The sequence below is a fragment of the Chelmon rostratus genome, chromosome 8, assembly GCF_017976325.1.
Source record: "Chelmon rostratus isolate fCheRos1 chromosome 8, fCheRos1.pri, whole genome shotgun sequence".
Lineage (NCBI taxonomy): Eukaryota > Metazoa > Chordata > Actinopteri > Chaetodontiformes > Chaetodontidae > Chelmon > Chelmon rostratus.
The window spans coordinates 5,321,697-5,346,047 of record NC_055665.1 but is presented as its reverse complement, the minus strand read 5'-3'; the positions used below and the strand labels follow the sequence as shown (position 1 = coordinate 5,346,047).

General features: G+C 42.1%; 3 protein-coding genes across 4 annotated transcripts; all 3 read left to right on the top strand.

Annotated features, from left to right (window-relative positions):
* Positions 1 to 642: 642 nt before the first annotated feature.
* Positions 643 to 12,159, top strand: brd2b (bromodomain containing 2b). 2 transcript variants are annotated; one of them, XM_041942497.1, is made up of 12 exons: positions 643 to 759; positions 3,696 to 3,984; positions 4,165 to 4,302; positions 5,246 to 5,387; positions 5,702 to 5,865; positions 6,111 to 6,608; positions 6,815 to 6,943; positions 7,094 to 7,339; positions 7,427 to 7,680; positions 7,851 to 8,167; positions 10,109 to 10,234; positions 10,415 to 12,159. In XM_041942497.1, exons 1-12 carry the CDS (start codon positions 728 to 730, stop codon positions 10,543 to 10,545), a joined length of 2,466 nt encoding a protein of 821 aa, XP_041798431.1. In that variant the 5' UTR covers positions 643 to 727; the 3' UTR covers positions 10,546 to 12,159. The 2 variants fall into 2 exon arrangements, with proteins under 2 accessions (XP_041798431.1, XP_041798430.1); XM_041942496.1 differs by having other exon boundaries at positions 10,106 to 10,234.
* Positions 12,160 to 12,923: 764 nt separating this feature from the next.
* LOC121610923 (RLA class II histocompatibility antigen, DP alpha-1 chain-like) lies at positions 12,924 to 17,309 on the top strand. The gene is made up of 4 exons (XM_041943248.1): positions 12,924 to 13,026; positions 13,499 to 13,765; positions 15,652 to 15,936; positions 16,736 to 17,309. The coding sequence occupies exons 1-4, from the start codon at positions 12,969 to 12,971 to the stop codon at positions 16,894 to 16,896; spliced, it is 771 nt and encodes a 256-aa protein (XP_041799182.1). The 5' UTR covers positions 12,924 to 12,968; the 3' UTR covers positions 16,897 to 17,309.
* Positions 17,310 to 19,070: 1,761 nt separating this feature from the next.
* Positions 19,071 to 23,877, top strand: LOC121610620 (rano class II histocompatibility antigen, A beta chain-like). The gene is made up of 5 exons (XM_041942824.1): positions 19,071 to 19,217; positions 20,601 to 20,870; positions 21,112 to 21,393; positions 23,083 to 23,194; positions 23,364 to 23,877. Exons 1-5 carry the CDS (start codon positions 19,154 to 19,156, stop codon positions 23,419 to 23,421), a joined length of 786 nt encoding a protein of 261 aa, XP_041798758.1. The 5' UTR covers positions 19,071 to 19,153; the 3' UTR covers positions 23,422 to 23,877.
* Positions 23,878 to 24,351: the final 474 nt, after the last annotated feature.

Sequence of the window (24,351 nt, the reverse complement as noted above, 5' to 3'; positions counted from 1 at the left end):
ACTACACACTGACATTCAGAGGATGAGTGATTTCAGCTCCAGCAGTTTCGTTCTACATTTTTCAGGCAAGGCTTAAAAGGCTGTAGAGGTTTGCAGTGCCCTATAGAAAGTGTGTTGAGTTAAATGCAGAATCTCTCCTGAAATCAGATCAGTTGCAGAATAGTTTCTTGGTTGAAAAAGCTCATATCAGCATATTGCATAAAAGCATGTTCAGCCAGCTGACTGCCCACGCATATACACCAAACCCAAATAATCTGTCTCGTTAGCACCTACATAATCAGAAGGGGTTTAATACGGCAGAGAAGTCCTGCATTACCAACCCAGACTGTGCAGATAACATAATCACGCCATAACATCAGTCACTGCAGATAGAAGAACATAGAACATTCACAAGTAAAAGTAAAGCTAAGCTGAAGCAGCTGAACGCAGCGCAGCGCCTGCCACCATTGTGCTCAAACATGACAGAGAACAAGATGTACCGACCAAGAGAAAGCTGTTGGGCGTGTGTGCTGTTTGACAGACGCGTGCTTACAGCCAATAGGAGCGCAGGATCATCCCGAACGCGACAGGAAATACGTGACACTGCCACGTGGTGGGTTTATATAGCGTCAAGCGGAAGCGTTTAGGCGCCATTTCATTGCGGAGCAGCTCAGTGGTCTTTCAGTGGAAGTGCAGCGTCAACAGTGGTGGAAAAATTGGATTGTAATAACACTCCGCCTTCAGCCCGATGGAAGCGGCCGTCAACCCGCCTCACGACAGGTAAAGTCCGCAGTATTTATGATAGATGCCTTTACGAATTGATGATATTTGGTCGGTTTTGCAGTGCCAATGAAGGTGGACTAACGTTAAATGTCATATAACGTTAGCGACCGTAGTAACCGTTAACAACGTTAAGCCTCCCGATCAGAACGTTAGCTTGTCTGTGAACGGCTGCCTTAAGGCACAAACTGGTTTAGCTAGCTTTCATAGCAGACTCTCTCACCATGACTTGCTTAACGTTTATGAAATTGTAGCCACATATGTACACTCGCCCTTTCTTTTAGCTTTTAGCTTCACTAGCTGGCACAATGAAGGCAAGTGACTGCTGCAGCCCCACCGGCTGCTCCCCGCCGGCTTTCTGTCAGTCGGGTCATTCATCGCTCAGGTACCCTGCTAACGCTAATCCCACAGTGTATGTTAATACCATATGAGATGACTGGTTATACACACCGTGTACAATATGATTAATTTACCAGACAGCATTTGCTAATAAAATATATAGCAGCCTTGAATGAACCGTCCGGTTTTGCTAGGCATTGTTGGAATCAGGGACGCTAGCTAGCTAGCACTCTGTTAGCTTAGCTTCCACCTCACAGCTCCTGTGCCGGCGAACAAACCTCTATATGCTGTTGCAAAATGAATGAAATCGACTGACAGTAACCCTTTCTAGCGCAACGTCGTGCGATAAATATTTCGCATTTTTGCGCTTTTTTTGACAGAAAATCGCTGTCCGTCATTCGGCGCTGTCATTATGAGGCAGTGTTTACAAACAGGGAGGGCGGGGCGTCCAAACCACGCGATCACCAGCTGTTGGATTGTAAATCCAAGAGTCTGACGTTTCTTTCATTGTTTTGATGAAATGATGAAGATGGTTTGCAGGCTGTATTGTGTGAGTATTAATGCCTTTTAGTAGAAGCAGAACTTGATTCAGTCACTGTTGAAACAGCAGCGCCACATTGGTCACGTCGAGTTAATTTTGCTAGTTAGTAATAATATCAAATCATAGATTAAAGAAACTCCGTCTTTTAGCCCCAAAGTGTCACCATTATGCGCATATAATATGACATAGCAGGCTGCACTTTAGCATTTTTGACAAAGCTTAATTGTAGATATTCGTAACTCAGTAGAATACAATATACAGTTTATTTTTTCTCAAAAGTCTTGTAATAATTTAAAATCTAATTCCAATGCAAATCATCTATTAGGTGTGTTTTTAAACACTGTCAGATGTGTTTTTTGAACGAGCTTTTTAATCAGCATGTAGATCATTTTTGGTTGTGTTTGAGCCACATTAGATAGCTCTGTGGCTCAGACAAATTGTTTTAATTATTTCAGTGCACAGTGGCTCATGTTTTTCTTGACACTAATGCTTTTCAGCCGTTCTTTGTGTTGCTGGCATTCTGACTGATGGAGAAAATCAGCTCACAGGGGCTTTGCCACAGTTTGTGTGTCAGTGGGGCAGTTGTGTGCCCTGGACTCTGGGCTAAGATTTAACTTGTTCTAAATCTGGCGCATGTGCTCAGTTTAAAGAGAGATGAAACAGCAATGATGGGATTGACATGGTGGCCTCATCTGACTACATAGACTGAGAAATTTCTCTTTATTGGATATGGTGTATGTTGTTCTGTTGTACCACAGCCAAGACTGAAATTGCTTGAGAGTCGTAGAGTAAGAATCAGCAAGAGAGAGTCTTTTTCTTTTTAGCTCTATTATTTCTTATTGGGGATTTTATTCTTTGCATTTGAAATTCTTGCTTGTAACTATACGAGTCGTGCCCAGCTGTAGTGCCCAAGGCCAGCTCCAGTTTTGAGACCACAGTGCCCCAGTCAAGGGCATTGGCAGGAGTATTCTTGAAATTCACTCATTTGAACATGGGAAGATACCAGAGCTCAGAAGTTTCATGCAGAAAACCAGTGCGTCTGTGCTTATAAGGCCCTATTTTATAACCAATTTTTAGCTATATATATACTTATCGTTTGTGTGTTTGTGACATTTCTTTCCAATAAATATTAAATTTAAAATACAGAAAATGGTTGATGGATTTGCCCTGTGCTGTGCAACGAGCAGTTATTTTCAGAAAGGTTGCTGTAAACTAACTGCACAGAATAAAACCATCTCATTGAGAATGGTGGTGAGTGTCAAGGATTGAGAATGATGTAAGCTCACTAGTTAGTGTTTAATTTTAAATGTCATAACAGTGTGAGACATTACATTTAACTTCAAATTTCAGGCAGGAAAAACTGCTAAATCTAAGTATTTTCCCACGATTCAAATATTTATAGCTAAAAGTAAAAAAAAAGCCTGAGCTGTTATTATTTTTTTTTTTATGTGGAGCTAAATGTGATGATATATCGCATAGATTTTGGGGTCTTATCAACCACCCTTACCATTAGTGGATGTTTGTTTTTTAGCTGGTGAGGACCCGAACGATGGTGGTTCCCATGACTGTGCTAAAAGTAGCAGCCCATTGATAGAGTCCTACTTCCCGAGATAACAGTTAGCTGACTGGGAGGGTAGAGCCATAGCTTCACTGGTCATTGGTTACATGAATGAAGCATATAAAGGCTGCACTTTTTGACATCAGCAGATTTTCCATGACTCCATGCACTCATGGGAGTGTATAACAGATCGATGCGTTGATGGCTACATCAATAAGAGTGGCAAAGGTCATACAGCTCATTCAACTTAAAAGCACAATTTCCTTCACTAGCAGGCATCACTGTATCTCTGTGGACCTTTTGTGTCTCTGCTTTCTCACACAAAGTGGTTTCACTGGTCACCTTTCTGACTGATTTTTCTATGATATAGTGTAAAGAAGGGATACGTTTGTACTTTCATTCACACCGCTTTTATTACGAGACAGCAGTACTTCTTTCTCATCAGATCAAAATTCTTCCGTGTTATCACCCACCCTCTTTCTTTCTCCTCCCCTCCAGCTCTCTGGTTGGGCTGTCCAGTGGCAGGATGGACCAACACACCGGCTCCAGCAAACGCATTCGCAAGCCGTCCTTGCTGTATGAGGACTTTGAGAGCCCCTCTCTGCCGCACACAATGCCCCAGGGGCCTCCTGTCCCACCCCAGCCCCCAGTGAAAGATCCCAGCCGGCCAGGCCGCATGACCAACCAGCTGCAGTTTCTCCAGAGGACCCTGATGAAGTCTCTGTGGAGGCATCACTTTGCCTGGCCTTTCCATGAACCTGTGGATGCCTACAGGCTTAACCTACCAGTGAGACTTTCAATTTGATTTTAATTTTGTTGAGTTTTTGTTGATGTTTCTGCAACTCGTGGTGGTGCCTGGACTTTGATGTTAAAACAATTAAATGCATCAGTGGATGCTCCTTCTGTTAACGTTTTTGCATGTCTCACCCCTCTGTCACTACCCTGTCTAACATTCTACCTTTTTCAGGATTACCATAAAATTATCAAACAACCCATGGACATGGGGACCATCAAAAAGCGCCTGGAGAACAACTTCTATCGCAGTGCAAGTGAGTGCATACAGGACTTCAACACAATGTTCACCAACTGCTACATCTACAACAAGGTAGGTTAAAAGGTAAAATAGCAACTGTGTTTTTGTCCTTTTTAATTTCTCTCTCACTCTTTCCTTAATAAGGCCCTAATCTACTGATTGCATTCAGGTGCACCTTGCTCACAGTGTGTTGTTTTAACTGACCTGACAACTGTTTACTTTTATTGATGGTGCAGACCAAGGAATTTTCTTAATATTGTAAAAGAGGGCAATTTTAAACCTTTTCCTTATTTCCCACGAGAAAAAAATGTATTGAACTTGGCAAACTTAACCTTGTCTGGGATACTCTATCCTGTGCAACAGAACATGTGCTGAGTTACATATACTGTAAGTGTGCTAAAGCATAACTTGTGAGGCAAAAGAAAATATCAAGCTGATAAGGAGATAAGTGAGTACAGCATCCAGAGGTTGACAAACACAGTGCTGCCTCTGGAAAATTTACTGTAAATCTATTACCAAATATTTTTACAAATCAGACAGCTGCTCTGGAGATGTTAACAACACAATGTTGGTTGCAAACCAGAGATGTGTACAATGATCTTGATTTTATGATTTTAAACATCCAACAACCATCTTCTAGGCTTTGACAGCGTGTTTAAATTCAGTGTCTTTGCCAAGAGTGTGAAAAATGGATTCTGTTTTTGGCATCTAGGGTAATTTTCATCCCTATAACATTTATTTTTACTTTTGTTATTCATTTAATTTAGGATATACCAGAATGATAAAGCCCAGAACAAGTTGCAAGCATTTGTCAAGCAAATGTTTTTGGTATTTGATATATTGATGTTTCCATCAGATGGCACATTCATTAATCAGCTAGTCATTAAAACTTTTAAATTAAGTAAATCGAATAAAATTGATATGTTGAAATTAATATCTGTCACAAGAAGAGTATTTTGGTGTTATGGCTTCTCTGCAGTGTGGTAATGTGTCTAAAAATTGTTGTCTTGGCTAGCCGACAGATGATATTGTGCTGATGGCCCAGTCCTTAGAGAAGATCTTCCTCCAGAAGGTGGCCCAGATGCCCGAGGAGGAAGTTGAGCTGCCTCCTCCAGCTCCTCGAAACAAGAACAGCAGGGGAAGAGGTCGCAAATCTGGTGAGTTTGTGACAAGGTCTAAAGTTGTTAACATAGTTGCTTTTTTTGTTATGACTTCAGTAATTGGACACATTCCCATATCCGCATCTGGTATTGGCATTTTCTTTGCAAATAAATTAAAGCTTAGCTATTATGCAAAGTTTCTCTCTGTTGCAGAAATCTATTATGTAAAAGCAGTATTTTTAATTGAAGCCTCATTAAAAAGCCACACGTCTCCTGTAATAATAGACTTCTTCCAAACTATTCAGGCTTTTGTCACCTGTCTTTGTGTGACTGAGTTCTATTGCTAAATCTGAACATTCTGCATCTCTCAGCATCGAGGGCCCAGCAGGTACCAGCGGTGTCCCAGTCAGCCTACTCCCCTTCGTCCTCGGACACTGGGGAATCCATGCCGGCCAACTCTCCCCAGACTGTGCTGACTAAAAGCCTGCCTCCGGCCAACATCATGGGCCTGCCCCCTACACAGCCCACAACCAAGGTATATACAAAAAACACAATGCTGATAATGTCGAGGAACCTCATTTGTGTAGAAATTTGTGAAGCTGTTGTCTGTTGCTATACACATAGAAGTGAACGACAACCATAACAAATTTCTGGCAGAAGGCAAAATGATACAGTGTCTTTGCAAAGAAACATATATGTGTAGAATTATAAACATTATAAAGCTTGGATTAAATCCATAATTTTTATGATTGTAGTGACCTCGAGCCTCTTTAATTCTAGAAAAAAGGTGTGAAGCGTAAGGCAGACACCACCACCCCCTCCACCATGGGCTTGACTGTGGGCATGTCTGGAGCAACGCACATGGTGGGCTTGGGGAAAGGAGGCCACGGGGGCCAAATCCACGACACCTCCATGCACACCATCTCCTCAATGGGGGGCATGAGCTTGGAGGCCCCACCTGGGATAGGGCTGGTCAGGAGCCCTGGAGGTCCTGTCCTGCTGCAGCCAATGATGGCGGGCACTGGACGCAGAGTGGGCAGCGGACGCCCCATTAAACCCCCCAAGAAGGACTTGCCTGATTCTGTCCAGCCTCAGCCCTCGAGGAAGGGCAAACTAAGCCCTCAGCTGAGGTATTGCAGTGTGCTGCTTAAGGAAATGTTGTCAAAGAAACATGCTGCATACGCCTGGCCTTTCTACGTACCTGTGGACGCGGCTGCACTGGGCCTTCATGACTATCATGATATCATTAAGTGTCCCATGGACCTCAGCACCATCAAGGTGACTTTTCAAATGCTTTTAACTCATGGAAACAGTAACAAACAATCAGTATACTGTGTAACTGATTACATTGTACAGTTGCGTTGTTTCAGATTGCTTAATGTCGCAATTTTTAAAGTATTAAAGTATTTAAAGTATATTTATTGATAAAATTTCAATAAGTCTAGTTGAAGCACAAAGTTTGCTTTTTCTCAACTCTTCATCAGAGGAAGATGGACTGTCGAGAATACAGGGATGCTCAACAGTTTGCTAGCGATGTCAGACTCATGTTCTCCAACTGCTACAAGTACAACCCACCTGACCATGATGTTGTGGGCATGGCACGGAAGCTGCAGGTTAGGCTGGCTGTCTTATTATTTTCAAATGATCAGAATGAAATTAAGGTGCTACATCCTGTGGAAAAAAAACTTTTATTTACTCTTCACTCCTTTCCTCCTTTCTTACTCTATTTGTTTAATTTTTTGTTTTGTTTTTTTTAAATCCAGGATGTGTTTGAGTTCCGTTTTGCCAAGATGCCAGATGAGCCACATATGGATCACTCAGCCATGTCAATGAGTGGCCATCCAACATCCTCCTCCTCCTCTTCTTCCTCCTCCTCGTCCTCATCTTCCTCCACCTCCGAGAGCGAGCCCAGCAGTGAGAGTGAAGAGAGCGAGAGCAGCCCCAACTCAGACAGCGAGGAAGAGCGAGCACATCGCTTGGCTGAGTTACAGGACCAGGTGTGCACACAGGTGAGACCTGCACTATTTATTTATCCAGTTGTGTTTATTTCAACAAATTTCATGTGGAAACAAACAGTGACTATTTTTTCTAAATAGCTCCGAGCTGTGCACGAGCAGCTGGCTGCCCTCTCTCAAGGCCCCATCGTCAAGCCCAAGAAGAAGAAAGAGAAGAAGGATAAAAAGGAGAAGAAGAAAAAGAAGAAGCTGGAGAAGCGAAGTCGCGGAGGCAGAAGCAGAGCTGGCTCTGAGGAATGGAAAATGCCTGGCAAAATACTGAAAACCAAGTCTGCCAGAGCGGGTGGCTCCCAGGCCAAGAAAGGCCAGGGGAAGAAGAGTAACAAGAACAGCAAGTTAGTAATAAAATAATCACCCAATTATCTCATCTTCCCATCAATGTGGAGTTTTAAAAGCTGCACAGTACAGTAATCACATGCATAATTTAATCACATATATAGAATATCAAGCAGCTGATAATAATGAGCTTTTGTCCCATCTGCATCACTTCCTCTTGATTCCGCAGGACCACAAAGAAGCCATTCTACCCCCCAGTGGCCACTTCCATGCTGCCGCACTACGACTCGGAGGAAGAGGAGGAGATCGTGCCCATGTCGTATGATGAGAAGCGCCAGCTGAGCCTTGACATCAACAAGCTACCGGGGGAGAAGCTGGGACGTGTGGTCCACATTATTCAGTCCAGGGAACCTTCACTGAGGGACACCAACCCCGAGGAGATTGAGATTGACTTTGAAACACTCAAGCCATCGACACTGAAAGAGCTGGAGCGCTACGTCATGACCTGTCTGAGGAAGAAGCCTCGCAAGCCTTACGGTGAACAAGGTGAGTGAAATGTCCGGCAAGCAAACACCAGCATATTTTGGTTTAATAACGCCTTGTATGTTGCCTGGCACCAGAAGCTATTAGCATTGTACCGAGACAGTTAATCAATATCCAGCATGTGATGCATCTGTCTTTTAGGACATTTTTGGGGGCAGCACTTAACTTAGGTGAAGACTTTTGCACTTGCAATGAATTCCACTGTGATTGGTTAGCTGCATCGTTGCAACACAACATGGCAGTTCAGTTTCCCACCCTGAAGCCACTGTGCAACTCAAAGCAGCTCTGTAAGGTATAGCAGTAAGCCAATGTTTAATTATAAACCAGTGAAACCCTCATTCTACCACCCACCGCCACACCAAATTCCATTCTCAAATTTAACACTTTAAAATTTCTTTGACTATTTATCAGTTACTTTTCAAAATCCAATGAACCACTCTTCACATCAGCATTAATTAAATCCACAGCACCTTATTAAGAAAGAAACTATGTCACTGTTAAAGCTGGTGAAGAAAACAAGGAGGAAATTCCAGGTGTTGAATTTTAATTACAACGAAATTATTACTGCATGCCAGATTAATGACAGCAGACCAGGCCAGATTGCCTCCTAAGTTACTGTATGATCGGATGCAGCAGGGCAACATTACATCACTTAGAAAACCATAAGGGCATAACAGTATTATCAGTTTTATCTGAATATTTGCTCGTTCAGATAAAAGCACTGAATCCGTCAGCACATTATAGTGTTGTTCAGTATGACCCTGTTTGTCACCTGTACTGGCAACATCATCTTCACTTCACCTGTCTTTCCTCGACTCGCTGCGTGTGTGTAGAGGGGCTAATCCCAGCCTCGGTGGAACAGGAAGGCAGAGGACTGATGACTGCTGACTGATCGTGTGAAATTTTAGCAGCAACGCTCCTGCGGCCGCAGAATGAATATAGAGGAAACCTTGCTGGTGGCGCTTTCATCATGTCAAGAGTTTCCCCGGCAACCACACAGGGGTGGACTCATGTTTTGAAATGGAAACAGTAGATTTCTGAATGAATGGATGTTTGGTGTTATTTTTGGGATTCCTGTTGCCCTGCGATCTGTCAGTACAGTTATAGGGGAAACACTGATGTAATCACATTACTGGACATAGACAGAACCATAAAGACAGTAATATGTAAAGGACGAGAGGCAAAACCTGACAAACCCGGACAGGAGGCCAGGAAAATGAGAACAGTCAGGGCAAGTCTGGTTGCTTTTTAACCAAATTATATTCAAAGGAACAGTTATACACTTTGATATCACATTAAATTTTCCCCTGACTGGATTTGCTAAAGAAATAAAAACACAACTGTAGTATTACAACAAATTGACAGGCGTGTAATGTTGTTTTGTGTGTAATGTACTGCCCCAGCATCTTTTATTCATCTCTTCCCTCCGTTTGTCTCAGTGACTGAAGGGATAGTTTTCCTCCTGAGTAAACGCTGCTGGAAACACTACCACAGGTCTATGCAGAGGTGTGGAAGGTTGATGATGAGTGAAGTTAGAGTATACAAGTATGGCAACATAGTTCTTGATGCATGAAGTATTTATTGACATGTCATGACAGTTGTTGTAATGTTGGGTCATGCCATGAGGCTGCAGTAAGTTTCCCACATTAATGACTTGACTTGCTACACTTAAACTGAACCAGTGGTAAATCTGATGAGCCACAACACTTCGAAAGCAAGAGCTTCGTCTGCCACTCAGGAGGCCGAACTGCAAACTGAAGACGCAGCTCTTTTGTTCTCTGGTAATTAGAACTGATGTGCAGAGTGAGTAGTTGGTCATCGGGGTATCACATGAGTACATCTCATTACTGGGATGTTCCACGACCACTCCTCTCCTGAAAATAAGCTCATTTACGCTAAAACACAGGTCACTGCATCCTTTTGTCATCTTTTCGTGTACAGCAGGGAAGAAAGGCAGTATTGGCAAGTCTAAAGAGGAGCTGACTCTGGAGAAGAGGAGGGAGCTGGAGAGGAGGCTGCAGGACGTCAGTGGGCAACTCAATTCCGTCAAGAAACCTACGAAACCTAAAGGTGAGCTCACGCAGCCCCGTCTCCACTCGCATGTCTGCTCATGCACACCGTGCACCGTCGATGCTCGGATGATTACTGTTTGTCTTTCGCAGGATATTTCCCAGCGTGCATTCATAGTTCTCCTCCTCTTCATCTTTGTATTCATAACTGTTATCTGTTTGCTTATTGCTCTCTCTGCAGTGGAGAAGCCCAGTGCTGTCGAGACTCACACCCAGCCCTCACGCCTCAGCGGCAGCAGCTCCAGCTCTGACTCATCATCATCCTCATCCTCATCCTCGTCTTCAGACACCAGTGATTCAGACTCTGGTTGAGATCTTTAGCACTGGCTAAAGAGGGAAAACACTAATAACTCAGGGACTTGGGCTGGCCCAGGACACAACACACCCTGAAACAGTAGTGGGCTGAGATATTAGATACCGGGCGAAAAACACTCCAAGTGGACTCCTAAAATGTTTTGAATGTGGGACTGAGGGATGCGAAACAACGTCTCTGTGGATAATCATAGAACCCAAACACTAAATGCCTTGGTTTCTCCTTCCTCCCCTTTGTAAATACTTGTACAAATTTATGTTTCTTTTATAAAGAAGAATTTTATGGTGATCCCCCAAAGAGGGAAGCGGAGTAAATAGAAAGGATGTGGAAAGATGGGCCTTACTCCAGATCTGCTTTGGCTGGCCTTACGCTGTGTCCTCTGTGGCGAGGGAATGGAAGAGTGTTTATTTATTTGTTTTCTTCACCCGCACTTCCTCATACGTTACTGGAATTTCAACCAGCAACCTTTTGGTCAGAAGCCTTGCTTTTCTAACATCTGGCCTTCTGCCACGCTTCATTTTAGACCAAGCCCTAGACTCAGCCTTACTCATCCAGATTGTTGATAAAAATCCAGTATTGTTCAGCAATGCTAAGATTCCTTCTCATGTTCACAGGTTTTTCTAGTATCTGTCGTTTTCAGGTCAGTTTCAGTTCTGTGTCGTTTTTCTTTTATGTTTACGTACATTGGTCTTGCAGTTAAATCTCAGTTTGACACTGAGCTTTATGCTGCAGTTTGTTTTACAGCCTTTTGTTCTTGTTTTTTTTTTTGGAAACAAAGTGGGTTTAGACACTCGTACAGTTTAGAAACACGTTACTATAATCACAAAGTTTACAATTCAGTTAGCACACATCCATTCAGTTTGTATTGATTTTGATGGCTGCACTAAAAGCCCACCAGCCATTTTAAGACGGACTAGTTTTATGAATATAACACTAATTGGAGTAATGTCTTCAGTGTTTTGATGAGTTCCGACTGTTCAGCTTTGATATTGTTTTCTCTGTTACATAAAGCTGTAACTGCAGTGTGCATCTGTTTCTTAAGAGCGGAACACAGGCTGCCGAACGTTATCCGATTATAGTGCAGGTTTCTAATCTCCGCATTAATCTTCTTAACATGTGAAGTATTGCATTAGTTTCTTGAAGACATCTGTAGCACTTGAAAACTCCATAAAGGTTTCTTAAAGAAGTCTTTTGGTGCCCGGCACTTACTGGAACAAATGGTGTTGACTGAATAAACTGAAGCTACATAATTCTACAAGAGGATAAAGATTAAAAATAATCTTTATTGAGACACAAAGAGACTATAAAGTCCTCATAGTCCATGCATAGTGGAAGCTGTTGTTGAATGTTCAGTGGAAGAATATATGCTTGTATATACTTAAACTGTATTTGCTGTTGCACAAACTATTGTATTTCTGCTGTTAAGACTTTTTTTTCTTTCATTTATCTTCTTTTCTTTCCTTTTTTTACCTGCTGTTATTTCTCATTCCAGTAAACCGTCTTAGTTGTTTCCTGAAGAGCGTTCACATGAGCATTGCTGCCTCTGGTCAAGCAGGTTGTTGTCTCTCAGAAGCATACCTTTCATCTGACAAGTGTGTTTATTAAAATATTCTCTTCTGTAGAGAGAGTTTGGAGTTTTTTTTGGGATCAGTGGGACTGTTGTGTTTCAGGTTTATGTTTAAAACTTTGGATGTAGCGCTGAGCTCGTTGTCTTGTGATCTGACACAGTTTTGATATTTAATTCATTGTGTACATCATTTATCAAGTAACATAATCTGAACAGTTTTAGCTCGCTTTAACAGTTGGCCGGTCAAAACCAGCGATTTCAAGACATTCCTGCTGCCTTTGGGAAAACGTTTTCTGAAAATATATCAACTAAACAACTGACTTAATAAACTTAATCAAAAAAATATTCAGCAAATTAATGAAGATTAAGAACAACCATTGCCTTAAAGCCAACACTGAGCATTGCTAGAAATAAGGAGCATGTAACCCTTCATTTTTGTGATATTAATCTTTTTAAGTACTTGATCGCTCAACAAACTTACGAAAATGCAATATACTGAAGTGTGATAGGACCTAAAATTAACAGGGTATTTCATAGCTATAAGAACAAGATAATTACTGTAAACGTGGTATTTTAAGTGATAAACAAAGACATGATCAACTTGTTTTCACTGGACAGGTGTACGTGCTGTGGTTATGATTTTCCTCCATTAGGTGGCAGCAGGTGCCTATATTAAAATCTGAGCTGCATCTTCCTCAAGTGTTTCACAGGTGGAAACACTGTTGTCACTGGATTCCACGCTCTGATTGGTTTCTTTTGTAAGGAAGTCATCTCAGCATATCAGTCCAACAGTACCTGTTTGATGTTTGGGACGGACGAGCTGCAGGCGCAGGAACCTGCTCAGTTTGGTGCAGCATGACGATGAAGCTGTTGCCAGTTCTGCTGGTTATTTTTCTTCCAATATACAGTCAAGGTAGGCTTTTGTAAACATATGTTATTTATGATTGTTAAGGAGGCACTAGGAGTTTTTGTTTTACATATGTAAAAGCCCAAAAAAGAAGAACATGAGTAAGTTCACTAATACACTGAAGATGCAGGATGTTCTGAAAAAAATGACTGTTCATTCAAGACATACCATTACCATGTGTTATAACCAATTTCTAAGATACCATCAGCCTCTGCTTTCTAAAATGTCACTATTCCATTTAACAGCTGTATTTTGAAGGCCAGCTCCTTTTTCTACAATAGAAATCATGGTTGGTTACCTGCCAGTGTGGCTGATGGAGCCAAAAACAGACAAAATTTAGTAGCAGCTTGGATGATGTCCAGTGTTAATTCTCCACAGTGCAGACACCAGATTTGGTCACGAAAATATCTGTGAACAGCTTGACCGCACATTGCAACCAATCACCATGTCACTGTGTGTGTTTTTCATCGGTTCAAAGAAACTGCAGGTAAACACTTGCTTCGCTTTTTGACCTTCTGTCAGAAGGATGAGCAGGGGGACGGCCAGTATGATATCGAATTTGACGGCGATCAGCTCCTCTACGTTGACCCTGTCACCTATCAGGCCTTCCCACGTCTACCTGAGTTTGTAGAGCAGTGGAGCCTTGATCTTGGACTGGCCCAAGACGCATATGTGTCCCTGGGTACCTGCCAGTACAACATCCCACGTGCCACAAAGGGAGAAAATAATCCACCAGAGGTCATAGGTGAGGTAGCTGATTTACTGATATCATGAGACTGAATCTGTGAGCCTCAGTAAAGCTAATTAAAAGTACTCTGTCTGCAGAGTGATGTCCCCTGTAACTGATATGTTATTGTATGTGACACTATGGGATTGTTACCTCTGATGCATCGATGTTAAAGCAGCATTTTACTGCTGTAGCTGGTTGAGGAGGAGCAGTTTTAACTACTTTATGTACAGCTGGTAGTTAAGTGCAGTGTTTCCCAATTTAGCGGTTGGCCTCCCTCCTAAGGGTCACAAGATAAATCTGAGGGGCCACGAGTGATTGATGTGAGAGGAAAGAAAGATGAAGCACATTTCTGCAACACAGATTTATATCCATGTATTTAAACTGGTCTAATCTTTGCTTCGGTTTTAAAAATATTGGGTAGTTTGGTCTCTTTAGGCCTCAAACGCTTATTTAAATGAAACCATGTGAGAAGTTGAAAGGCCAAGTCTCTCTTTGGTGACATCTTACACACAACAACAGGCCCTGACTCTGTTTTTTTAGTGAGAAAAAACAAGACAAAAAGGTTGGGAACCACTGTGTTTTTTTAATCTTTAACAACAAAGCTTCTATGCTTTTTAAGTAAAGGCTTGATCTGCACAGTAAAGAGCATCTACAGCTGTGAAATAAATGTAGTGGAGTTAAAAGTGCAGTAGTTTTTGTTTGAAATGTGGTGGAGTAGAAGTAGAAAGTAAGACAAATTCGAAATACTCCAAGATGTACAGTACTTGAGTGATGTCATTAGTTGCCACATCTCTGGTTCTGAACCAGGATTGAGGAATGGTCAGAAATCCTCGTCCGAGGCTCTGACGCTGCAAATAAAAGCAGTCAAGATTCACGCAGCTGGGTTCGTCTTTCCAAATCTCAAACTGGATAACAGCTAAATCTGTTGAACTAAAGTCAGTGAAACTACTGTGGTGTAATGAGAGGAACAGTAAGCTCTGCTGTAGCAGGGACAGTCACTGTGAGGTGCAGTTAACCTCTCTGGGTGTATAATCATGCGTGTATTGTCAGTGCAGGTTAAAGCGTCAGTCATTGTTTGTTGTTTTGCAGCTCTGCGCTGGGGAGTTTCCCTGAATTAGCATGTTGTGTGTCTCTGGCTTCTCCCTCTTGTAACCACGTCACAGAAATCTCAAAAATGTTTTTGTTTTGGAAGCCACAGCCCATTGTTTGGCACTGGATCCATTACCAAGGAAGCAGCTAATTGATATTTTTCTATTAATAATGCATCAAATAACAATGTGAAAGGAACTGCTTCTGGTGATGTGGTGAGAATAACTTCGTGACTCCGCAGCTCTGCTCGGCTTTATGGAGCAGTGAGTTTCAGCTCATTGTTTATCCGTCTGTATGGTTTTGGATCAGTCTCACCGTTCTCTCAACATGGTTTTCAGCTGCAGCAGGCAGCTGTTTTCATCGATAAAGCTCTAAAAACCCACCGTACACAACCTGCTTGCTACTTGCCGGCTAGCACAATGGTGCATTTAGCAGAAATGTCTAAAAATATTCAACTAACCGTGAAGGGTGCATGTGTTGATTTTTTAGTTACACCATATAGCTAGGAGTAAGAGGACACCCCTGATTTCTCCTTCTGTCTAATGTAGTTTTCATGGTTTGGGTTGTGTTTTTGCAGTGGCGGGAAATCTTAATGCAAAAGCATACAAAGTTATGTCAAACAATATTGTGGCAGGACCATAAAGAAATGTTTTAAGTGTGTTTTATGTGTGGAGGCTTTTTAAAATAGCATATTAATGCCCCTGGTTGTAGAATAAGATGTTAAAAATATTATATGTAGGTATACTGTTGTGATATATTTGACCAAGTAGTCTAACTTTATCTTTTTCTGTCAAACATCACTCTATCTGCAGTCAGTCCCACTTCCCTGATCTTCCCCAAGCAGAAGCTGGAGCTCGGGGTCCCAAACACTCTCATCTGCTTTGTGAACGACTTCCATCCGGCACTAGTCAGGATCGTCTGGACCTGGAACGATCAGCCGGTGGACCAGAGTGAGGTCAGCCAGACCGACTACTACTCCAACAGCGACTTCAGCTTCCGCCTCTCATCCTACCTGAACTTCACTCCGCAGCAGGGCGACATCTACTCCTGCAGCGTGGACCACATCAGCCTGCGGATGCCTCTCACCAAGTTCCTGGGTGGGTCAGTCAGAACGTGACGAGTCAGCAGGTGCAAAAGTAACCGAAGGGATGTCTTTTTTGGCCTGAAACAGAAGAGCAAAGAGGTGTTATAAAATATGCACAAGATATGTAGAAAATGTCAATAATACATATAGGTGAGCACAAATGATACCATCTATTAAAAAAAATGCATTCACATTTTTCGCCATGCTGGTTGGTCACTATTGGTCCAGACTGAAACTATTGGATGGACATGCCATGAAATTATGTGCAGACATTCATGGTCCACAGAGGATGAATCCTACTGATTGTTGATCCTCTGACTTTTCCTGTAGTGCGACCACGAGGTTGACATTTCTTTTTAAGCTAGATATTTTGGACGGATTGGCATTAAGCGCATACATTCATGGCTACCGCAGGACGAAGTGTTGTCACTTGGACGATTTCTTAATTTTTAATCTAGCACCATTATCAGGTTGAAATTTCACTATGTCCAATATTTTGGTTTATATACATGCAAAAGTAATGACATTCCCATAATCCTCATCTTAACTTTCAGTTTTTTGTATTACACAAGAGACAAAATATATTTTGTCCTGTTATTTATTGATATGTATAATGTCGTGCATAATTATGTCCAGATTGACGGTGATGTAGGACTTTTGTTAAATATTAAACATCGGCAAGTTGGCAGCATATCACTGGCACAAAATGTTGGCTACAGGTAGCTTTAGTACAGATAAAGATGGTATTTGCTTTTAAAAACTCCCGTCAGTAAAACTCACATGCTATCTGTGTTTGTGCTTTTTTCCCACAGAGGTTCAGCTACAAACAGACCGGCAGGTAGAGACAGCAGTGTGTGTTTGTGGTGTGATGCTGGGGCTGATAGGAGTTATCACAGGACTCTGGTTGATCATGAAAGCCAACAAGTCCTGTCAGGCGCAACACACATCAAGACAAACACCTGAATCTCTGTGACACACATGTGATCAGCGTTTTTTTCCCCTTGTGTTTTTCCTCTGGGAGTGACATGGAGAGAGATTTCTTTTTGTCCCCATGTTTGCACCTGCAATGTTTTCTGTCTGTTTTTTAGCATTTCTGCAACAACACCAACCTAAGCTAAAAAAAAAAGCTTGACGTTTTGGCAAATACGCTTTTGCTTTCTGGCAGAGAGTTAGATGAGAGTATTAATCCTCTCATGTCTGTACTGTAAATATAAGGCTTCAGCAAGGAGATGGTTAGCTTAGCTTCGCACAAAGACTGGAAACAGGGGGAAACAGCTAGCCTGCCGATGTGTTCCACCTTCTGTTCCAGCACGACTATTCTTGCACATAACCCCCCATAAAACAGCAAATTGTTGTTTTCATGCTTCTGTTTTTGTTTGGGTTAAATAAAAGAGATATAATGAGTTACTGAGCTTTAGTGGTGCTGTTTTTTTTTTAGGCTGCTATCTGTAGCCTTGTATTTCACAGACAGTGATACCAATTCTTGCGATCTAACTCGCCGCTAGATGACAAATTTCCATAAAGGAAATGGAATAAGAAATACAGTTTTTAGTGGTTTGGGTCCAGTTACAACAATTCCCCAAAAACTTCTGTGTAAAACATACATAAAACAGAATGTGAAAACTTCTAATCCCTTTGACATATACTCAATTAAAAACAGTACAAAGACAATATATTTAATGTTTGAGCTCATCAGCTTCATTGATTTTTGTAAATATCTGCTTATTCTGAATTTGTTGCAGCAACATGTTTCAAAAAAGTTGGGACAGGAGCAACAAACGAATGAAAGTTGTGTAACGCTCCAAAAACACCTGTTTGGAACATTTACATTTACCTGTGTAAACAGGTTGCTTGGTAACAGGTGATAGTATCATAATTGGGTATACAAGGAGCATCCTGGAAAGGCTCAGTGGTTCACAAGGGAGGATGGAGCGAGGTTCACCACTTTGTCAACACATGATTGTATATACATGGGCTCAGGAACACTTGGTAAAAATGCTATCGGTAAACAGTTTCTTCACAAATGATTGGATTCTGTCTGTATTTGTTTTAGACGGCGTCCCAACTTTTTTGGAGTCAGGGTTGTATTTCTGAATTTTCTTGATACAAAAGTACACAGTGGTGCTTTAAAAGAGCCGAGATGATCAAACTGATAGTTTAACACATTTTCTTTCATCTTACAGTAAAATGTGTGTATTTTTCTAATAATAAATACACAAGACAATACAGAGGATTTACACGTTTTGCTATAATGTAGCACTGTAACTGGTTTATTGCTGATTGTGTTTGTCACATACAAACAATGCTCGTTGAGGGAAGTTGGAAATGTCTGTTCCTGTAGGTTGTCCTGCATATCAAAGTACATGCCAAACACATACAAATGAAAGAGAACAATTCCCTCACATGCCTGCTCGTGTGTTTATTAACCCTTCATCACAGCAGCCTCGCTGGCAAGTTCACAAAGTCGCCATCAATTATCGCAGCGCCGACTAAGCTTTTGGGCAGACTGCTGGTCCTGCGGTGACTGCCTGACACAAATGATCAGTAAATACTGTTTGTCATATCCGCTCGCTTGTGTTTCAGCACAGGCACAGAATGGCGATGCTCCAGCCTGCCTCTGCTCTCTGCTGGGTTTATTGGGCTCGGGCCTGAATCTAATTATTTTCACAGTGATTGATAAGATAGCTGCCACTTTTAATATGGGACTATGTGGAGCCTCTGAGGGATGAATCTGAGATCTGAAATGAAACTGCTGCAGCTTTGATTTTGCATTGGAAGTATACACTCAGTGGTGAAGAAATAATTCATACCTTTGATGCAAGTAAGATTAAAACTGTAATTGGGCCCAACTGATCAAGCAAAGAGAACAAACGCTGAATCACAAATTGTGTACGAAGTGGCAGTGCTGAGTTCCGCAGTAACAGGCTCTGCATTGCAAGTAGAATATAAATAGACCGACCACCTTTCTGTTTCGCTCATTTACAAGTAGTCGTGATGCAGAGAAATCTCCCCTATTAAATCATTTAGAGTGTGAAACAAGATGCCAGCTGTAGCAAAACCTGAAGGACCTGTTCATCTCAGCATAAACATTGGCGTCATTATTTTAGGAGGAAGTCGGATGCAGTTCAGTTTTTGAGCCTGAGAGATTTGAGGAAGCTTGATTGATTCTGCGGGCCTTTGCATGCAGCTCGTGGTGAACTTCACGTCATACTTTCAGTGTTTCAGAGACGATGGGTCTTTATTTTCTAATCAAGCTCGCAGTCTGTGCTGTTTTACTCCGCTCTACACCAGCAGGTAGGCTTCCTCATGTGTTCGTGTTTTATTTGAGCTTTTTTTGACGTATACTATTATGTTATTTGCCGTCTGTTTTGTGAGTGGTACAAAAGGCTGATAGAAGAACAGAAACACTTGCAAAAGCAGTGCATAAATGTGGCTGGAAAACTGACTCGCTCAGACTCAAAGGTAACAGTGTTGTGCTGTCATGTGCTTTATTTTTACTGTGAGGTATACGATCAGATCAAGCATGATCAGGGGTAAACTGATGTTTGGAATGGAGACCACTTTTAGTTGTGGTATGTGAGGCCACGTAGGGTCAGATAAGGAAGAGATAAACCAGAGGTGGTAAAGTTTATAGAGGGGGCTATTAGGACTATTTAGTATAGATGTAGACATAGATTGTCACAAAGGAGAACATTCCTCAGTGGAACAATGCCCAGAACATGATCTGGTCTTTGAGTTAGGATAGGTATGGGTGGAGTAAGACAAACCATCATGCTATATATTGTGATGTCTGTATGTTAAGGGCAAAGTCTTCTGATCTGACCCTGAAGCTCTCTCGGATGGCCGGCATCTTATCTGATACTGCTTGTTAATAAAGGTCTCTTCAACTCAAGCTCATATCAGCGGAGTTCTTCCTACATCATCATCATCATACCACTGCTTGGCAGGACCTGGCTGATAAACTTCAATTGCAAAGATTGAGTGTTATATGCTTGGGACCATCAACAGATATCTGGCCTATTTGTGCCTTTGTAAATTGCCTGATGTGCTTTTAAAATGAGACAATGAGCATCAGTTAGAAACACAAAGAAATCCCTTTTACACAGTGCTTCTCATAACCTGTGGAATATACGTTATAATTTATGTCATGGTGTTGTCTGATAAATTGTGCTGCTCTATAGATTTCCTAATGCAAGTTAGGTTTAAGCATAGCGAGCGTTGCTCCACACCTGGTGCTAATCAGCCAATCACCGCAGGGTGGAGGAGGAGGCGTTTGTCTGTTGTTGTGTATCTGAATTTACCTGGACATTAGCACAACAGCATCACGAACCTCAAAACTCATTTGAATTGAGTACAAAACACAAGCTCAATCAGTACATACAGCAGAACAGCTGTTCGGACAATTTACTCAAGACCACAAATGTGAACCTCGTGGTGGCGTTGGAGGAGACGTTAGGGGATCACCAAAGTCCGCAGGCTTCATCCTCTAGGCACCATGAAAGCCTGAACCAAATTTAATGCCAATCCATTAAATAGATGCTGAGGTATTTCAGTCTGGACCAAAGCGGTGGACGGGCTGACATGCTGCTAGCGTGGCTAAAAAGTTTGCAGAATGCAAAAATACTGATCAGCAAATGAAACAAATGAGTGCACCACCTGCCTTTCTGTCTGTTACAGGTGGCTACGTCTACCAGATGATATACGACTGTGAGTATGGTGACAACATCACAGACGTGGTCTTCTTTGTGAAAAACATATTTAACCAGAAACTATGCACCATGTATGACTCTCGGGTTGGGAAGTATGTCGGCTTTGGAGAATACTGCATGAGGAACGCAGACCATTACAACAATCAGGCTTGGAAAATGATACAGAGAAGGCACCAAGTGGAGACTCTCTGTAGATACAACACGAGATTATTCCGAAGGAGCACTTTGGACAGAAAAGGTAAGTTTCTGTGATTTTTTTGCTCTTGGAAAAGCTGAGGCAGGATCCTAATGATGCCCCTTCATTGGCTTAATTTGCTTCATGGGAGAAGGGAAACAATTGTTCTCCCATTCTTTAATTAATTGGCTAGAAGAAAACTGTTTAGCCCCTGACTCTCTCCTCTGCACTCTTCCTTGAAGCGGCCTCTACGTCCAGCAGGTCATTTAGCTAATTTCGTGCTCTAATCATTTTTTCGCTCCAGTGCGTCCAATCGTCGTAGTCCATCAGACCAAGCCAGCTGACTACGGGGAGCGGTCCATGCTTGAGTGCAGCGTTCTGGGCTTTTTTCCTCAGGAAGTGAGGGTGAGCTGGCTGAGAGACGGTGCAGAGGTCACCAGCGATGTGTCATCCACAGATGTCCATGCCAACGGGGACTGGACCTTCCAGCTTCACTCTTACCTGGAGTTCACACCCAGAAGAGGGCAGAGGGTGAGCTGCAGGGTGGAGCACAGCAGCCTGACAGGGAGCCTGGAGGTGGACTGGGGTACGGACAGATGAGAGGAAGCTCAAACAGCGTTGAAATGTAGATGCTACACATGTCATAACTGAGTGCTGTGTCTTTTTTACTCACCCTGTTTTAATTGAACGTCAGTAAGGACAGAGCAATTTGAAATTGACAACAGTACTTGGAGAATTTCTTTAATGTTTGACAATTGGACTCCAGCATTTTGATGATAGGAACTAGATCAGCATCCCCCCTTGAGACTCGATCTAGATTTTTCTAAGACTGTTTCAGTGTTTGCGTCATCTGACAACTCATGAAGGTTGTATGATTACAGAGTTGGTTGTGTGAGGGTTAAAAATACTGTGCACTGACAAATTGGTGACATATCCATTAAATTAGGGTTTAATTATATTGAATGATGGACTTTGGTTGACTTGTTTGCTTGGTTTTCTGACACTTCTGTATTATTAAGCTCCAAGTCAGATACATATCGAGCCGTCAAATAAGCTCACGTTTGACGTGAAAGCTATTTAAAAGGTGGAAGCTCATAATTATGATAATTCTGATATGACATGAAGGCAGCATGATGGCTGTGATGAGGAGGCGGTGGGTTGCAAAGGACTCATCACGAGGTCTCCGTCCCTCCCTTCAGCCTCAGAGATCTCACTTCAGCTTCGGGTCCATGCGTTTGTACGGGACTTTCCAAACCTCTCTCCCTGTCCAGCAGTTGTCCCCTGGTTTGTTCCCATATTTCTACATCACCTGACCTCCACACCTACCTGTTACCTGCTCCTCTTTAGCCATTATACCAGCCCTGTTACATCGACCAGAATTGTTACGTACTCAGTCTGAGCGACACATATTTTCACTTCATCTGATGGAAAAAATAATTACTGAGCAATTTCCATGCACATTTCAAAGGACACCTTATCTTCTTCCTACCCACGATTGTGTAATGCTCAGTTTTAATTTTCTATAATGGAAAGGAAACTAAACTCAGGCCCACGGTTTTGAAGACAAGCGTGTGTCTTAGAAACAATTAAAAACTGGGCCAGTGTGTGTACGATAAGGAACAGATTGCTTTATACCTTCATTTAAAATAATTCCATTTATTTCATTGCACGCATTACTCCAGCAGCTTGACGGCCATTAATTTGTAACCCTGACACTGTGGAAAACATGAAACAGAATGTGATAATTTACTAATCCTTGTTGACATAAACTGAATTAAAAACCTCATCAGCTTCATTGGTTTTTGTAAATATCTGCTTATTCTGAATTTGCTGCAGCAACATGTTTCAATCAAGTTGGGACAGGAGCAACAAAAGACTGGGAAAGATGTGGAACAATCCAAAAACACCTGTTTGGATCATTCCACAGGTGAACAGGTTGATTAGTAACAGGTGATAGTATCATGATTAGGTATTAAAGGGGCATCCTGGAAAGGCTCAGTCGCTCACAAGCAGTGATGGAGCGAGGTTCACCACCACACAGTTTGTTTGTAAATGATTGCATTCTGATTTTATTAACCTTTTAACAGCGTCCCAAATTCCTGAAAGTGTTTTTGTCTGCCAGGCTTGCTTTCAGTGGAGCTAACTTGATCTTCATGCCACCTGATAACATTTCATTTTTGGCCTAGAAAGGTGTTGATAAAGTAACTAAATAGGCCGATTCACTACAGGATCTGTGGGCAGAGTGAGTTGTCATTATTTGTCTCACTTTCTGCAGACACCTTTGAACTGGAGGCTAAATACCTGAAAAAGACAGTGGGGATCATCTTCTTCTTTTTGGGCTTCGCTGCAGCTGCTGGTGGAGCTGCCTATTACTGGTGGAAACAGAGGTGTGTTGACGTCAGTGTCCGTATTATGAAGCCATTCACTTTTCTTTTGAGCAGCGTTCATTGTTTTGTCAGAGACGGTGGCAGAGACCAGACTGTGATAATTGGTGTGGTTAAGTTATGTATTAGAACACGTCATCAGGTTTTATAACACTTTCTTTTCATGTCTCAGGTTTGACTTCAGCCCGCTGCGCAGAGAAGAACAAACATCTCATCTTTCAGAGTTATGAGTTTTTAACAGAAGGCAGTCGCGGTGCGAAAATGAATCAAGCACCATCAGTTGAGGACTTGGATCAGGCTGCAATACAAGGTGTTAAAGGTGGCTGCGGCTGACCTACAGAGGGGGGAGATAAACGGCATCGCGGGTCGATGACAACTGGCTCCTGGCCAAGGCCGAGCTCCTCCTCCGTCATTTTACATCAACCAAGGAATCAGCTGACATGTTAACCTTCAAAATGCCATAAATAGCTCCAACTTTGCAATATGATCATTTTGTAGGATTGAGACGTCACAACAACTGTCTCACCTGGGAATAAAAGTCATCTTTACATGTCACACCTGTGTATGTTGGATCCGTATATGAAGTGCTTTGAAACACATCATTAAAATGATGGAGTACTTTATTAATCCCTTTAAATAAAACACTAGAATCAGATGAAATTGTGTAAATGATCCCAACAAACATCATTAAAATTAGTTCATCTACATGATAAATCTCATCTCGCAGTGCTGCCTGGTTAAATGCTGTACGTCAGACATGGCTCTGGCCTGGATTGTTGAAATACTGCTGAGAGGGTGAATACTGAACTCACAATGATCGGTAAGCCACATCGACCTAAAAGGTGATAACACGTTGATGTTCTGCCGGCAGCTTGTTGCACCTGTCCCCAAATTTCCCAGAAAAGTAGTGATTGCAGGTTTTCAGAGCCCAAAATTCTCAGGACACGACCTCAGTGGCAGCCACGGTGCTGTCGGTATACTGTGGATGGTATGTACACACACAGGTATGCACTATACGAGAAGATGCTAAAACCCACAGTAGATTGAAATTCACCTGAGCTGTTAAACTGTTTATTCAACCTACATCAGAGCTATTCATTGTCCTGAATATGCAGATAATGTAGGAGAATTTGGGTTATTTTCATGTGTAAAAACATGAT

Coding starts and splice junctions, on each gene's coding strand:
- brd2b (XM_041942496.1), top strand. CDS start 728: ATGGAAGCGGCCGTCAACCCGCCTCACGACAG. Junction 3,985..4,164: donor CCTACAGGCTTAACCTACCA/GTGAGACTTTCA, acceptor TACCTTTTTCAG/GATTACCATAAAATTATCAA. Junction 4,303..5,245: donor ACTGCTACATCTACAACAAG/GTAGGTTAAAAG, acceptor TGTCTTGGCTAG/CCGACAGATGATATTGTGCT.
- LOC121610923 (XM_041943248.1), top strand. CDS start 12,969: ATGACGATGAAGCTGTTGCCAGTTCTGCTGGTTATTTTTCTTCCAATA. Junction 13,027..13,498: donor TCTTCCAATATACAGTCAAG/GTAGGCTTTTGT, acceptor ATCGGTTCAAAG/AAACTGCAGGTAAACACTTG. Junction 15,937..16,735: donor GCCTCTCACCAAGTTCCTGG/GTGGGTCAGTCA, acceptor TTTTTCCCACAG/AGGTTCAGCTACAAACAGAC.
- LOC121610620 (XM_041942824.1), top strand. CDS start 19,154: ATGGGTCTTTATTTTCTAATCAAGCTCGCAGTCTGTGCTGTTTTACTC. Junction 19,218..20,600: donor ACTCCGCTCTACACCAGCAG/GTAGGCTTCCTC, acceptor TGTCTGTTACAG/GTGGCTACGTCTACCAGATG. Junction 23,195..23,363: donor TATTACTGGTGGAAACAGAG/GTGTGTTGACGT, acceptor TTCATGTCTCAG/GTTTGACTTCAGCCCGCTGC.